Source organism: Salvia hispanica, chromosome 4 (genome assembly GCF_029641045.1).
Source record: "Salvia hispanica isolate PSC_SH4W2 chromosome 4, Shi_PSC_v1, whole genome shotgun sequence".
In the NCBI taxonomy this organism is placed as follows: domain Eukaryota; kingdom Viridiplantae; phylum Streptophyta; class Magnoliopsida; order Lamiales; family Lamiaceae; genus Salvia; species Salvia hispanica.
In genome coordinates, this window is record NC_142695.1 from 13893910 (window position 1) to 13910119 (window position 16210).

At 37.5% G+C, this 16210-nt stretch overlaps 2 protein-coding genes across 2 annotated transcripts; one reads left to right on the forward strand and one right to left on the reverse strand.

Moving 5' to 3' along the window:
• The first annotated feature begins 1483 nt into the window (after positions 1-1483).
• LOC125194694 (regulatory-associated protein of TOR 1-like) lies at positions 1484-11852 on the forward strand. Its single transcript, XM_089069645.1, has 23 exons — positions 1484-2192; positions 3295-3397; positions 4154-4236; positions 4372-4530; positions 4639-4755; positions 4835-4992; positions 5443-5597; positions 5692-5836; positions 5930-6008; positions 6166-6267; positions 6614-6697; positions 6790-6900; positions 7095-7448; positions 7605-7791; positions 7899-8507; positions 8664-8996; positions 9063-9186; positions 9299-9423; positions 9503-9648; positions 9752-9853; positions 10017-10102; positions 10254-10338; positions 11068-11852. Exons 1-23 carry the CDS (start codon positions 1845-1847, stop codon positions 11404-11406), a joined length of 4134 nt encoding a protein of 1377 aa, XP_088925771.1. The 5' UTR covers positions 1484-1844; the 3' UTR covers positions 11407-11852.
• Positions 11853-12035: 183 nt separating this feature from the next.
• Positions 12036-15658, reverse strand: LOC125191993 (TOM1-like protein 6). The gene is made up of 9 exons (XM_048089442.2): positions 15282-15658; positions 14839-14917; positions 14653-14751; positions 14146-14259; positions 13889-14046; positions 13715-13796; positions 13549-13634; positions 13196-13468; positions 12036-12959 (listed from the first exon to the last, which is right to left on the reverse strand). The coding sequence occupies exons 1-9, from the start codon at positions 15407-15409 to the stop codon at positions 12215-12217; spliced, it is 1764 nt and encodes a 587-aa protein (XP_047945399.1). The 5' UTR covers positions 15410-15658; the 3' UTR covers positions 12036-12214.
• Positions 15659-16210: the final 552 nt, after the last annotated feature.

Below are 16210 nucleotides of genomic sequence, written 5' to 3' on the forward strand. Positions count from 1 at the left end.
CGATACCCGTGTCGGGTATCCCGTACCCGACATTGCGGGTACCCGTACCCGACCCGAAATCGGTGCTTTTAACTTTAATTGTGCAGAAAGTGCTTCAAACCAAAAATATGAGTTCATAAAACTAATTTTACATTTATGCTTTATCATCTATGCAAGTCATCTACTATCAATTTTATACAAGTGAATGAATTTTGGATTGTTGTTATCTTGCTGACTTGCTACACTATGATTTAAGTTTTTTGCTTTTTTTTATTTATTTATTCTTCAATCTTCAATTCTTCATGCAAAAATTTCAATTGTGAACTATTTAAAATGAGGTCATTTCTAATATCTCTCTTGAAAAAGTGAAAATAATCAAAATATTATCAGAGTACGTATGCATCATATTTCCAAAGACGGGTATAAACGGGACTAACGGGTATACCCGTGCGGATAGCGGGTATACCCGCTACCCGCAAAATTCTAAAATACACTACCCAATCCCGCCCCGTTTCCCGTTATCGTCGGGTAGCGGGTACCCGATATCCGCCGGGTATCGGGTCGAAATGGGAATTACCCGATACCCGCTACCCATTTTGCCACCCCTAAGTATGATGCTCTTTTTAATTAACCAAATCTTCTGCTAATTCCATAGGATCACAATAATCACACTTCTATATTGGGCCCGGTTATTATATCAAAATAGCAATAATAATATATTGAACCATTAAATAATGACATAAAATTTTTACCTCATTATAATGTTTATTATTGGAAATGATATAATTTTGTGCCCATGCATTGTATTGGAAATGTTTATGGATGCTGCGTATAAGTAAATTATGTTGGAAATTTATGGAAAAAAATAATAGTAATTTAATGAATTTTTTTTAATACTATTTATTTATAATTGTGCATTATGTTTTTTTTATGTGGATTTGTTCATGAGTTCGCTAATCATAAGTGATATTGTTATATTATGAAAATAATTCATGCAAAGTGAATGCGGGGTGACGATGATGTTGTTTCTATTTTAGGAAATGTTTCTTTTGTAACGAGACAACTAAAAGAAAAACGTTTTATTTTTAATGAGACAGATAGTACTATATAATAATGAATTAGTAGTATTTACTCCCTCTGTCCCATTGTAAGCAACACATTTTCTTTTTTTAGGGGGGTGGGGTGGTTTGGATTTCTTACCCTAATTATTGTTTTTTTTATAATGTACTTTATCGTATGTCATACATTATCCTTCTCCACTCAACTCATAAAATATAAATATGTATATAAAATCTAATGCTGAAAACGAAATGCTTTATATAGAATGAAACTTGAGAATTAAATTTTTTTCTCTAAAATTACATATGATATTATTTTTATTTATGTTGCACTTTTTAAAATTATTACTTATTAATAATGAAAATCACATGACCCGTGCATAGTACGGGTGTTAACACTAGTAAATACAAAAGGAAAGTGAGATTAATAATAAATCCCCAAATTTACATTTGACATCTCTCTCTGTCTGTATATACATATGTATATCTACGCCTCCATCGACTCTTCCACCTGTCCCGCCGCCGTCACCGCCATCACTTGCGCCTGCGCTGCCTAGGGTTTTACAGAGCTGGATTCTCTCCTCTTCCTTCTTCTCTCTATCTCTCTACGCCGCTCTTTCACCGGCTTCGTCGACTAATCGCACCCCGCTTCTTGACCTAAACCCCTCCCTCCACATCGATTGCCTAAAACCCTCACCTTTTCTCACCAATCGCCTTAATTAGTGTTCCTGTTATGAGTTTTCCTCCGAAATCAGTTCGACTAGGGCAGGGCTGAGCAATTATCTGCAAATTAGGGCACTTTATTTTATGGCATTGGGGGATTTGATGGCGGCATCACGGTTTTCACAGTCGACGACGGCAGTTTCCAATCATTTGGAAGAGTTCACCGAGAATGGGACTCATGTTGAGGAGGATGGCGAAAGGAGTGCTCATAGTAGCAGTAGCATTGCCAGTACTAATAATAATAATGCCAATGCCCGTGATTTAACCGAAACTGCGAGCAGCAGCTATACGGAAATGACCACCACCACGAGCATGGCTTACTTGCCACAGACTATAGTGTTGTGTGAGCTTCGGCACGACGGATTTGAGGACTGTATTCCAGCAGGGCCCTCGGATAGCGGCTTGGTCTCTAAATGGCGGCCCCGGGATAGGGTAACTTGTTTAACTATTTGCGTTTGTGTATGTATTACTGAATGTTTCTTGCTATCCACATTGCTTATCCTAAATTTGGGGCATTGAATATGTTGTTATTGTAGTGCGTTGACAAATATCGTGTTATGCGTACTTGATGTCACAGTTGTAGCTTGTCATATTTATGAACAATGTCGTGGAAAGAGATGATTGATGGTGATAGTAGACTCTTATGTGTTATTTAGTGTGCTTCAAGGTGATTTGTCTGTGATAGTTTTCTTTATTGTTGCGTATGATGGTAGATGATAGATGATAGTCAATCGTATCATAAATGCCCCCTTGTTTATGAGGCTATTTCAGTTTTCATTTATGAAATGAGTTCATTTTGTTTAATTTTTTGACAAGGAAGCAGAATAAGGTGCTCCAGATGACTGTGCCATAATTTTGAAAAGATATTGTTTTCCTTTTTGAGTTTCTCTTCCTGTTAATACATTTGTAACATAATATCTGACTAATATAACCTACCAAGTTGTTGCATCCGATACATTACGAATGTGTAATTAACTCAGAAAGGTTACCATCCTCATTTTGTTAAAAGAGCATTACCAGCCTCATAGATCCGTGCTCCTCCATGACTTTCTCTTTTTTGCATTCCTCCATTGGCCATTCGCAATGCAGATAATGTAACCTGCTTCCAGAATATATTTTATAAATTTATTTGCTGAACTGAACTTTAGTTCTTGAAATCGGCCAGAACTGTTTCATGGCCTGTTTGTTCAAAGCTACCACTTCTAAACAGTAACTAGAGCTTCGGGTCTTCTCTAGACAGTCTATGTCTCTTGGTTGAAGAGTGATTTTCTCTTGAAATGATATAATTTGTATGCTTTTATATTTGGATTAATCTGTTATTTAAAAGCTACCACTTCTAAACAGTAAATAGAGCTTCGGGTCTTCTCTAGACAGTCTGTCTCTTGGTTGAAGGAATGATTTTCTCTTGAAATTTTATTTGTGTGCTTTTATATTTGGATTTATCTGCTATTTTTTTCTGGATACTATATAATCTTGTAAAATTATCAATTGAAACATGCTTCATCTTTCTGTGTTAACTTCACATTTGTTGCAGATGAAGACAGGATGCGTTGCCTTAGTTTTGTGTTTAAATATCAGCGTTGATCCACCTGATGTTATAAAGATATCTCCTTGTGCACGGATGGAATGTTGGATTGGTATAAACTTGTTCTGCTTTTTTCTTCTGATAGTTAGCTTTATGTTGGCACAATGATTTATTTGTATGCTTGTTTCTTACACATATGCTATCTATTTGTGACTTATTTAAAAGGCATTTTATTGATCTTTGAACTAAAGAGTCTTATATGAATACCACTCCTCTGTCATCATTACCATGTTGCATGTGGACACTTTTTTGTATTTTTATAATTAATTTTTGTACCTCATCATTTAACTGCTCAGTGCTCACACAATAGCATGTTTCTTTATGTAAATAATCAAACATGTATGTGTCAGGACCTTTTGACATATTCGTTATTTAAAAAGTAGCTGTTACATTACTGGTTGTAATTATTTATTCTCTGCTATGACATTTATCATGGTAGTATGGTTGAAGAGTAGTTGAGTATCTCATCCACAGTTTTTCTCAAGTGGGGGTGGGGACTTGCTATGAGAGGGTATGGATGAAAGAGTTAGTGCTGAGAATTTTTACTGCATAAATTTAAGGCAATAACATTCTCTGAAAATGAAAAGAAGGATTGAAAAACTGAACTATCATAGATGTGGGTTAGTCTCTGTAACAGGGTATTTTTTTTTTTTGTTTTAAGGCATATTATCCAATAACTGTTGGTGGACTGTCTATAAGGTGTAGCATTGTTCATTTTTTCAGCTTGGTATTTTTGTCCATATGTAAGAAACAGAGTAGTAATCTGATGACAGTATATGTTTGTTCATGTGCCTCTCACTCTTTTTAGATCCATTTTCAATGGCACCACAAAAAGCTATTGAAACAATTGGAAGAACCTTGAATCAACAATATGAAAGGTGGCAACCCAAGGTATGATGAGGCCATATGCTGTACCATGTCATATGATATTGATACTTTCATGAACTTACAAATTGAATATTGCATTATAAAAGGCGTTATTCTGTTTTTACATGCTAAGTAAACATATTATTTGCACAACGACAGGCTCGTTACAAGTATTCATTGGACCCCACTGTAGATGATGTAAAGAAACTGTGCACAACATGCCGTAAATATGCAAAATCTGAAAGAGTTCTGTTCCACTACAATGGACATGGAGTGCCTAAGCCAACTCCGAATGGTGAAATTTGGCTATTTAATAAGGTCTTATTTTGAGTACCTTATCTACTATATACCATTCTCAAGTCTGAACACCGCCTTTCTAATTCCACTTTTCTCCAGTTCTCAATTCTCATATATTTGTTTATATAGAGTTATACACAGTACATACCTTTGCCAATCAGTGATTTGGATTCCTGGCTGAAGACACCTTCTATATATGTGTTTGACTGCTCTGCTGCTGGGCTAATTATCAGTGCCTTCATTCAGGTTGGTTTTCTCATTGATAACAGTGTCATTTATTTGGATATGCATATTAATTTTTGAAATGTATCTCTTTTTACAACAGCTCCAAGATTATTCCAGTTCAACTTCTGGAGCTCCCACGAGGGATTGCATTTTACTTGCGGCCTGTGAAGCTCACGAGACACTTCCGCAAAGTGCTGAGTTTCCTGCTGATGTATTTACATCTTGCCTCACGACGCCAATAAAAATGGCTTTAAGATGGTGATCAACTGCACTCTCAATTCTATTTTCCATTTAGTGTTAATTGATTTTTGAAATTCATTTGATCATGTCTCTAGAATCCCCCCGTGTTTTGTAGATGGTAACTGAAAAGATGAATTAGGTATCATGAAATTCTAGACATTCTGTTTCTGTAAGGCCCCAAGGGTGTCAGGCATGGATGATAACGCACAATCTCTGATGAACTTGCCCAAATTTTGAAGAAAAGATCATTCTTGTTCCTTAAAAAATTGGTTCTTTGCACTGCTCTGATTGATTATTTTTTGCCATATATAAGTATATTGCTCTTATATACACTGTTTACATTGCATTTGCAACCAGAAAATATGATTGCTTAAGGCCTCTTTTCTTATATTATGACTTTCTGGTCATTTCTTGTTTCTAGATGTATATGTTAAAGAATTTGGATATTGTTATGCAATAATTCTTCAGGTTTTGCACTCGGTCGCTGCTGCACGAGTCCTTTGATTATTCTTTGATAGATAGAATTCCTGGCCGTCAAACAGACCGGAAGACCCTTCTTGGGGAATTAAACTGGATATTCACAGCTGTGACTGACACTATCGCATGGAATGTACTTCCACATGGTAATGACAGGGACAGAATTTCATGTGGTCATTGTAAACTTTAATTTGAACAGCATGGTAATGATAATTTGGGAATTGTCAACTTGAGTTTCAGATTTGTTCCAGCGTTTGTTCAGACAAGATCTTTTGGTTGCCAGCTTGTTTAGAAACTTTTTGCTGGCTGAAAGGATTATGCGATCTGCAAATTGTTCTCCAATTTCATATCCAATGTTGCCACCTACACATCAGCATCATATGTGGTAACTTTAATTTATTGTTTCCCCAGCATTAACTTTATCTTCTCATACAATGATATTGATCTGTATGTTTATTTTATTCTTGTGCACCTGCAGGGATGCATGGGATATGGCTGCTGAAATCTGTCTCTCTCAGCTTCCAACATTAGTTGAGGACCCAAATGCAGAGTTCCAGGTATCCACAACAATCTTTTTCCACATTTACCTTTCATAACATATTGTTTGTATAGGATGGATGATATTAGTAAACCAGCACAAACGATTCTTACAGATTGATGTTTTTAGTTAGTCGAAATATTACCTTATTTACATATTCTTGTTTTCATTTGCAGCCGAGCCCATTTTTCACTGAGCAGCTGACAGCTTTTGAAGTATGGCTCGATCATGGATCAGAGCATAAAAAGCCTCCAGAGCAGTTGCCCATTGTTCTTCAGGTCTGATTCAGTTTAGATATTACTCCCTTTGTCCCACAATAGAAGTCACAGTTGGTGTGGGCACGGGTTTTAAGAAATGTAAAGAATAGTGGGTTGGAAAAGTTAGTGGAATATGGGGTCCACTTTTTTATATTGATTTTATAATAGAATGTGAGTGAAGTGAGTTAGTGGAATGTGGGACCTACTTAGCATTTATGGTAAAAGTGAAATGTGACACTTATTGTGGGATGGACCGAAATGGCAAAATGTGACTCTTATTGTGGGACGGAGGGAGTATTTTATTTTTGTCTATGGACTTCTGGCTACTGGCCCTATTCTCACCCTCTTCTTTCTGTTTGTCACTCAGGTCTTACTCAGTCAATGCCATAGATTTCGGGCTCTGGTACTCCTTGGTAGATTTCTGGATATGGGACCTTGGGCTGTGGAGCTGGTATCTTCTATGGATCTGTTGTTTGTTATCTTGTTAATGAATCAATATTTAACTGTGGTTTTACATATTCTTTGCTGTGTCTACAACTGCAGGCCTTATCTGTCGGAATATTTCCTTATGTTTTGAAGCTCTTACAAACTACCACTCCAGAGCTACGACAAATTCTTGTGTTCATCTGGACAAAGATCCTAGCTCTGGATAAGGTGAATCGTGAATATTTTCACTATAATTTCCTATTTTGTTTTATTCAACAGGATCTCTCACCAGTTTCATGGCAAAGTCATATTGTGGGAGGCATCACCTTTTGTATAGCTTTAGAATTTAGATAGAACAAGTAGTACTGCAAAATGACTACATTTACTAGTATGCTAAATCTTGAAATGTTGTGTTCCTGCAGTCATGTCAGGTTGATCTTGTGAAGGATGGTGGGCATGCTTATTTCATTAGGTTTCTTGATAGTGTGGAAGCCTACCCTGAGCAACGGGCAATGGCTGCATTTGTACTGGCCGTCATTGTGGATGGTCACAGGCGGGGTCAGGAGACCTGCATTGAGGCTGGTCTTATACATGTCTGCCTCAAGCACCTCCAGTGTTCATCTCCTAATGAAGCACAAACTGAACCTCTATTCCTTCAGTGGATATGCTTGTGCCTTGGGAAACTATGGGAAGATTTTTCAGAAGCTCAACTGTTAGGCCTGCAGGCCGATGCTCCAGATATTCTTGCTCCTCTTCTATCTGAGCCCCAACCAGAGGTCTTTCTATTACTTATCAGTTTTATCTGTTGTACCCGTCTCTTTGCCTTCTAATAGTAACCAATGAACAGAAAGCATATGCAAATTTTTTGATTATTTTTTATCTCTGTACTTACAGTGAGGTATATTATGTAATTTTAATGAACTTTTGTAAAGGTACGTGCGGCAGCGGTTTTCGCTCTAGGCACTGCCCTTGATATAGGGTTTGACACGTCGAGAGATGGTAATGGAGATGAAGATTGTGATGATGATGAAAAAGTTAGGGCTGAAGTCAGTATCATAAAGAACATTTTAAGTGTTGTTTCTGATGGAAGCCCATTGGTGCGAGCTGAAGTTGCTGTGGGTATGTACTACATCAAACGTGCTTGCCCTTTATAATTATTATTGTTTTATTATGCTATTATCCACCCATTTCTTCTATTAAGTTTTTTACTCCACTACTGTCTGCAGCTCTTTCGCGGTTTGCCTTTGGCCACAACAAACACCTGAAGTCAGTTGCTACTTCATATGGGAAACCCCAATCTGGTTCTGTACTCACTTCCTTACCGTCTTTTGCTGTCAAGGGTTCTAGTAGTGGCTATACAACTCCAACTCACTACATGTCTCATGGAAGTATAGTTCCTTCACCAATTGCTCCGTTATTACGAGTTGGCAATGACAGCCAGCCTCTTGTTCGTGATGGGAGAGTATCTACCAGCAGCCCTCTTGCTACCTCTGGGATAATGCATGGGTCTCCACTTTCTGATGATTCATCCCTGCATTCTGATTCTGGAGCACCAAATGACTCTGTCAGCAATGGGGTTCTTCACCACTCAAGGCGAAAACCACTTGATAATGCACTGTACTCACAGTGTGTATTAGCTATGTGCAATCTGGCGAAGGATCCATCGCCACGTGTTGCATCCCTTGGAAGGCGAGTATTATCTGTTATTGGTATTGAACAAGTTGTTGCTAAATCAGTCAAGCCTGCTGGTGCAAGTGCTCGTCTTGGTGAATCAGCAGCAAGCTCCAGTCTGGTTGGACTAGCTCGTTCATCATCTTGGTTTGAATTAAATGGAGGTAAGTCTTTTTATTGCTTAATTCTCCCTGGAGCAGTTTGTGCCATTGTTTGGGTAAAAAAAAAGATGATGAATACTGCAACATGTTTGTTTTCTGAAATTTCATGTTAATTTGTTACTTTATATTTAAAGTTGTAAATTTTCTATATTTTCGTAGGAGCCCATTTGCCGCTGACGTTCAGAACTCCTCCCGTTAGTCCTCCTAGGCCAAGCTACTTGACTGGAATGCGGAGAGTTTGTTCCTTGGAATTCAGACCGCATCTGATTAATTCTCCAGATTCAGGGCTAGCTGATCCATTTTTAGCTTCTGCTGGGCCATCTGGTGCTTCAGAACGTAGTTTTCTTCCACAGTCAATGATCTATAACTGGAGCTGTGGTCACTTTTCAAAGCCGCTTCTTACCGCAATGGATGATAGTGAAGACATAATTGCTAGAAGAGAAGAAAGGGAGAAATTGGCACTTGATCATATAGTAAAATGCCAACACTCCTGTAAGTCCTTAACAACACTCTACTCCTCTCTGTAATTGCTGTTTCTTAATGCTATTTTTTTGGCAGCTGTGAGTAAACTGCATAATCAAATTGCCAGTTGGGATACTAAGTTTGAGACGGGCACCAAAACTGCTTTGCTGCAGCCATTCTCGCCTGTTGTGATTGCTTCGGATGAAAATGAAAGGATTAGGTGGGAGGAAGTTGTTGAATGGAATTATTTATCTCTATGGTGCTTCTGATTCATAATTGTTAAATTTCACATTTTGTATGATTAGCTAATTCCTTTAGATGTAATTTATTAGGGTCTGGAATTATGAGGAAGCAACCCTGCTCAACAGTTTCAGTAACCATGATTACCCTGACAAAGGAGCTTCAAAGTTGTGTCTTGTAAATGAATTTGACGAGAACATGCTTCTAGTTGCATCAAGTAAGTTTCTTACCTAAAGTAGGGAGGCCTGCTTGTTTTAGTTGATGCTGAACTCTAATCTGCTTATGTTATAATATAGATGATGGGAATATCCGGATTTGGAAAGATTACACATCAAAAGGACAACAGAAATTAGTTACTGCTTTTGCGTCGATTCAGGGTCGCAGACCTGGTGCCCATGGTGTGAATGCTGTTGTGGATTGGCAACAGCAGTCAGGGTATCTTGTATGTCATTGAACTAAATTGCTATGCGTGTGCATGTATTACTTTCTTAAAGTCAAGATATACATTTTTATGTCATTGATATCCTTTATTGTGCCCTGCCTAGTTTTCTTCTGGTGATATTTCATCTATCATGGCTTGGGATCTGGACAAAGAGCAGCTTGTCAAGACCATTTCCTTACCCCAAGATTCAAGCATCTCAGCGCTGGTGGGTGTAAATTCCCAGAATTAGTTTTCCACTTTACGTCAAGAAGTTGTTGAACTCTTCATGTGCTACACATGTTCTCACTTTTATCATTCTGCGTTTATCTTTGTTATTAACAAATTTGCACCAACAGATGGTTGATTAACCAATTTAATCAAATGTACAGGCTGTTTCTCAAGTTCATGCAGGTCAATTTGCTGCTGGTTTTGTTGATGGTTATGTCAGATTATATGATATTCGTACTCCCGAGATGTAAGATATCATTCATATGTTTGATTAACACACAAAAAGTTCCCTATACCTTTTGCCATTTCTTTCTCAAGCTTATCTGGCCCTGACATCTGATCATTGTACATGGTTCTATTCTGTCTGTGACTCATTCTCTTTTTCCTGAATTGGTTAGGCTTGTTACTGAAACCCGACCTCACACTCAACGAGTTGAAAGAGTTGTTGGTATTGGCTTCCAACCTGGTCTTGAACCAGCAAAGGTGACTGTTTTCTTCCCCCTTTCAACCCACTGAGATAAAGCAAATTTTACTTCCTTGCTTCCATTAGTGTTGGAGCATTTCGTTTGGGCATGAAAGATTACATATTTATTAAGTTTAGTGGAGTAAGAATAAAGTAGAGACTAAAGTTCAAAAATAGTCCCGTACATTTGTCCAAAAAAACTTTTTGGTCTCAAACATTATGTTTTGGTCCATATTTAATGATTCAGTCAAAACTTAACGGTGAACTGTGTTTTAAAGTCCAAAAATGGTCTGGTACATTTGCACAATGAACCTAGTTGGTCCACACATTTTAAGTGTGGTTAGCTTTTGGTCTTAGATGTTATGTTTTAGTCTGTATTTTAACTGATCAATCAACTTGACCGTTAAGTTTTGACAAAACCATTAAATATGAACCAAAACATAATGTTTGGGATCAAAAGCTAACAAAATTTTTTTTAAAAAATTGAGCAAATGTATGGGACTAATTTTGAACTTTATTCTGAAGTAAAAGTAAGAGATAGACTAAAGTAAACAAGGAGATAAGTGTGCTTTATTTATTTTCTTAAAAGGAAATGTCCCAACTCTAATGGAACAGAATGGTCCAAAAATATATGTAATCCCACCCTAATGGAACTGAGGGAGTTCTATACAACATGTAGGTGTAGTTGTGTATGCATGCTAAAAATCCGAAAGGCGCCTGTCGTTACAATTTGACACTTTTTTTTTCAGATCGTAAGTGCATCACAAGCAGGAAATATCCAGTTCCTAGATATGAGACGCGCCAAAAACACGTACCTGACTATCGATGCCCATAGGGGATCACTCACAGCTTTAGCCGTCCACAGGCACGCCCCTCTTATAGCAAGTGGCTCAGCCAAGCAACTCATCAAAGTCTTCAATCTTGAGGGCGATCCATTAGGCACTATTCGGTACTATCCCACTTTCATGGCCCAAAAGATCGGATCCGTTAGCTGCCTGACCTTCCATCCCTATCAAGTATTACTCGCTGCTGGTGCTGCTGATGCTTGTGTTTCCATATATGCTGATGAGATTTCTCCACCAAGATGAATTATTTTAATCTCTGGACACGACCTGGCAATTTGGAGTTGAGCAACTACGTTGCCTGCATATGACTGACCGATCAATCGAAAATGTCATCTCTTGGTATGAAGGTGCGTACTCGGCTCTCGCACTTGAAGGTGTATAATATATTAATTAAGCCTCCACTCATTTGGATCAACTCTGGGAGAAAGGAAGAAAGAATCGACTGATTCTATGGAGGCTTTGGCAAATAATCTTTGTTTATAGGTCAAGAAAGGTGTAGATATGCCCATTTTTATTTTTTATTTTACTTCATCTTCAATATGCCCTTTCTGTATTTCCTTAGTATTTCCGTTTTCTCTTTTCCTCTCTTTTTCCCTTCTTTTCGTACACATTAACAGCTGCAGCAACTTTGCTCAATTTGTATAGTTGAAATGGTTTCTAACTAATTATAGTTTAACTGTTAATCTCAACTGTTATTCTACCCCTTTCTTCTACATTATGTTATTTTATATAATTGCACATGTAATATGCTTGCATAATCATAATGATTAGCCTAAATGGAAGATGTAATATATTTACATGGTTACTTGTTTTTCTTGTTTACATTCAAATTCTTGAATACTATAACAGAACAGATGCAATTACTCACAGGCTGAAAATTAATCACATCCATAAATATCGGCTGAAATCACCATTATTTAGTTGAAAAACATATTTTCTGGAAGTGAAAAACTAGAATAACCATTATTCAAACGAACCTATTACTTACACCACCTAAACTCAAAAGTGTTCAAAAAATATATGAAAAATTAAATATAAACCAAGCTAACAATCACATCCTCCCGCCAACCATATTTTGGCTTGTGGGCCCGGACAAGCTCGGTGTCGCATTACTCGTCGGTCTGAATCTCCCATCCCCACTGCTGAACACATCAAGATCTTCAAACAATCTATATGAAGGGATGAAGGGCTTCGGCTGTGCGCAGCTGGCCGCCTGCGCCACTCCGTTACTGAAAGGCGCCATGGGTCTAGGAGTCGAGTACGTATACATAGGATTATGACTGCTGAAGTAGCCTGGCGTGGTGGCCCATGGTGGAGGAGGGTATGCATATTGGGAATTATGAGGCTGTGGCTGTGGTTGACTTGTTGTATTATACTGATATTGCTGTTGATATTGTGACTGCTGCTGAGTCTGAGTATTATAGACTGGTGATTGTGAGTTGTATGGAGGTTGTTGGTAAGGCTGAAGCTGAGGTTGTTGTGGGGCCTGCTGTGGCTGAGGCTGAGCCCACGGAGCGACATAGTTGTTACTAGCAGGATAAACCTCAGGGGAAACTGTAGTAGTACCTGGGCTAGTTGAAGAAGGCATATGGTCTGGAGAAGAACTCTGCTCGTTCGAGCTACTACCTGTCGACAAAACGATGCTCAGGAGCTCTATGATGTTCTGATCTTTCGTTTCCACTGATGCAGGTGTGCTGATGGGAACTAGTGCATTGCTCATTGCAGGGATCGATGTAGCTTCTTGACTTTTAGCCGTGGATGAGTTTTGAGAAACATTGCTCCGAGTTTTTGAATGTCTGCAGGAATTAAGTTCAGAATTAAAATTAAAATTACATGTGATGAAAGACAGAAAATAAGGTTAATAAATAGTACTCCCTCTGTCCCACTGTAGTAGAGACGTTTCTTTTCGGCACGAGATTTAAGAAAAGTTGGTGCTTTTTACCAAAATAGGAAATGATTCAGCTACAGTGGGACAACCAAAAGATGAATTCGACTCAGATACAGAGGGATGGAGGGAGTATAAGTTTGTAACCTTCGAGCCAGCTGTGCAAAGTCGTCTTCCTCATCGACATCCTTTTCATCAATCACAGTAAATGCCGGTGCAGGTGGGGTCTCTTTGGATGATGCAGGCGGTGTGCTGACTTCAGAAGATCTATGATCAGGTTGTTGGCTCTTAGAAGCTGCACGTGTGGTAGGAGTGGGTGCGGGTGGAAGAGGGGAACCCGAAACTATTGCATCATGCTTTGCAAGAACACTCTGTAAGCTGTCGTTTAATTCAAGACCCTTACCTAGGATCTCTTCGTCTCTGTCAAAAATTGCATACGAGTTTCAGACATAAAACCGGTAAGAAAATGAGATTAAATCTGGAATGGGAAGAAATGCTACCCGGTCGTCCCCAACAACTCCACAAGCTTTCTTTGATTAATGCGGCATTGCTCGACAAGATCAACTATGATTTCATCATTAACAGCCTGAAAGGGAATTAAATTATTCGGGACATATCTAAACACCATTTCTAGCAACAAAGGTGAAGAGCTGTAGATGAAGATACCGAGCGATCACTTGGATCAACAGCTCGCAACATATCAGTCAAGAGTTCAAGAACATCACACATGGAGTTGAGGCCCGATAAACTACAAGGGTGAAAATTTAGGAGAGTCAATCAGAACTGGATGATAAGTAAAAAGATACAATGTTTATTGGGCTCAACGACCACAACATGAACCTTAAAGTAGTATCTTCAGCTCCAGTAGCTTCATTGAGTCTCGTGGAAGAACTACTTGACATTCTGTAACCTGGTGGAGGAGTCGACACTGCATGTGTAGCAGGAGTATGTATAGGAGCAGCATCTGGTGGGCGATGAGGAAATTGTACACCAAACCGCTGCCATAAAAAGCCAGGGCAGTTAATAAATCTTCCTACGAAGAGGAGATAGTTCAATTTTGAAGGCCTCAACATCACTGCCACTATACAAGTATTTACCCTCAGATCTTCGTAAGCCATATAATACTGAGGATGTCTTCCTCCCAATCCACCAAATGCCTCGTACCATGAGCCGATCAGGGTTAGAATTTTATCTCTTACGTGCATATCAGTCTGAAAGCATCAAAGAGTAACCCTATTAGTCTGGAAGCACGTACACATTCTTAACTTCTTGTTGATGAGTATAGATGAAAATATGAAGCTGGAATATAGTCTCATAGATGAGAAAAAAATCATATCAACGTTTAAATTTATAATGTATTTGAACAAACCCATTCTATTCAAATGCAAATATTAGCAGAACATCAAAATAAATATATGAGGAAACATCAATAAACAAATAAGTACTATTATGAAGCATTCAAGATAGGGCGAGGACCAATCAATCTGAATGAGGCAACAAACACTCATTCAATGTGCACTTGATCCTAGCATGACTCAAGCAGGAAAAGCACACTAATCTATTTTAGTATCATTGGACTAGTCCATAAAAAGTTAGAAACTCGCCTTTTTCTTTACAATCTTGACCATCTCCGGAAGTATATTCTTTTCTGCAATATGAAAATGCACATAATCACCACAGTTCTTGACAAGCGTCTCCAGAAGCTACAAAGATACATAAGAAGCAAACATCAACCAATCTCGCCTCAAATAAACACCGGGTTTTTCAAGAATCGAAGCACACTTGAATACCGTTAAAGCAAGCAACTGAACTTTGGGTTTCTTGTGCTGCAACCTTTTCTTCACAGCTTTCACAACATCTTTTGCAAGCCTATTCAGTGACACATCAAAATTCCACCATAAAAATTTCATCTTGAATACAAACCCGGTACATACATCGTAAAACTCTACACACAGATATATAATCAATCAAAAAACACAACCAAATCCCCCCATCTACAACCATCAATTTCTTTTTTATGGATAAAATTACAACATTCAAAATTCCCTCATCACACAAGAAAGTATCATCATATGCAATCCTCCTATTTTAACATAACTTGAACCAAGAATCTTGATTAATCCCAATTCCAAAACAGAAATCAACATGTTCACAAAACATTTACAAACGACCGAGAAGACCAAAAAACAATAAAAATTCAATCTTTTAATGAAAAATATGTAAAAAAACGTACATCTGGTTGGAATTGAGAATATCACAAATTTCCATATTAAGAGTCCAATCGGGTCCGATCAAGAACTCGCTTGTAGCTTTCTCGACTCTAACAGTAACCGAAGAAGACGAAGCAATTGATGAAACCATCTTTTCTTTCCCTCAATTTTGTTTTGTTTTGTTTTGTTTATAATCAGAAAGAAAACCAGGGAATTTTTGTTCTCCCTCTTTTCTTGTTTTGCATTTGCTTTGAGAAATTGGTTTAATGGATTCTAATATAAATAGCTTTGTTTGTGCGGAAGCGTTGCTCCTGTGTTCCGCCGTATTAAACTCGCCGCCAAACAACCTCTCACTAACGATCCTTTTTTTTAGTCTCTCTCTGTCTCTCTCTCTCTTCTGTGTCTATGCGGCAATTGTATTGTTCTTTTATTTGTATATGACCAATTATTCTTCAAACAAGGAGTAGTATTTTCTACTACTATATGCTTAATTTTTATATATTTTTTTAATTATATCTATATATTTCTATCTAAATTACACGTTAACTCTACTACAGTTTATTAATAACTTATCCATAAACTTAAATAAAATAATAAATTTTTTTTATTAAAATATTTATATTAAATATACTCCATTTGCCTTTTTTTGGTAGATATGTTTTGTTTTGGGTACATGATTTAAGAAAATATTGTTAAATAAATTATGCAAAGAAGATAAAGTAAAAAAAAAAAGAATAAAGTAGATGAATATCACAAAGACAGAGAGATTATTAATATTAAATAAAAAACTACACAATTTAAAAAAGTAAATACAATAAAAAATATTATGATAATATTAAAATTAAAATTAATTTAAAGATACAATAATTACATAAAAAAATACTCCTTCCGTCCACGAAAAACTGAATCTGTTTGACTTAGCTCACATTTTAAGAAATACTATAGCGGAAAG

Bases quoted from the DNA above. Each gene is read 5' to 3' on its own strand.
- LOC125191993 (XM_048089442.2), bottom strand. From the start codon at position 15,409: ATGGTTTCATCAATTGCTTCGTCTTCTTCGGTTACTGTTAGAGTCGAG. The intron at 14,752-14,838 runs GTATTCAAGTGT...GTATCTTTGTAG, and splicing joins TTCAGTTGCTTGCTTTAACG to CTTCTGGAGACGCTTGTCAA. The intron at 13,635-13,714 runs GTATCTTCATCT...ATTCCCTTTCAG, and splicing joins TTGATCCAAGTGATCGCTCG to GCTGTTAATGATGAAATCAT.
- LOC125194694 (XM_089069645.1), top strand. From the start codon at position 1,845: ATGGCATTGGGGGATTTGATGGCGGCATCACGGTTTTCACAGTCGACG. The intron at 4,531-4,638 runs GTCTTATTTTGA...TTGTTTATATAG, and splicing joins AAATTTGGCTATTTAATAAG to AGTTATACACAGTACATACC. The intron at 8,508-8,663 runs GTAAGTCTTTTT...ATATTTTCGTAG, and splicing joins TTGGTTTGAATTAAATGGAG to GAGCCCATTTGCCGCTGACG.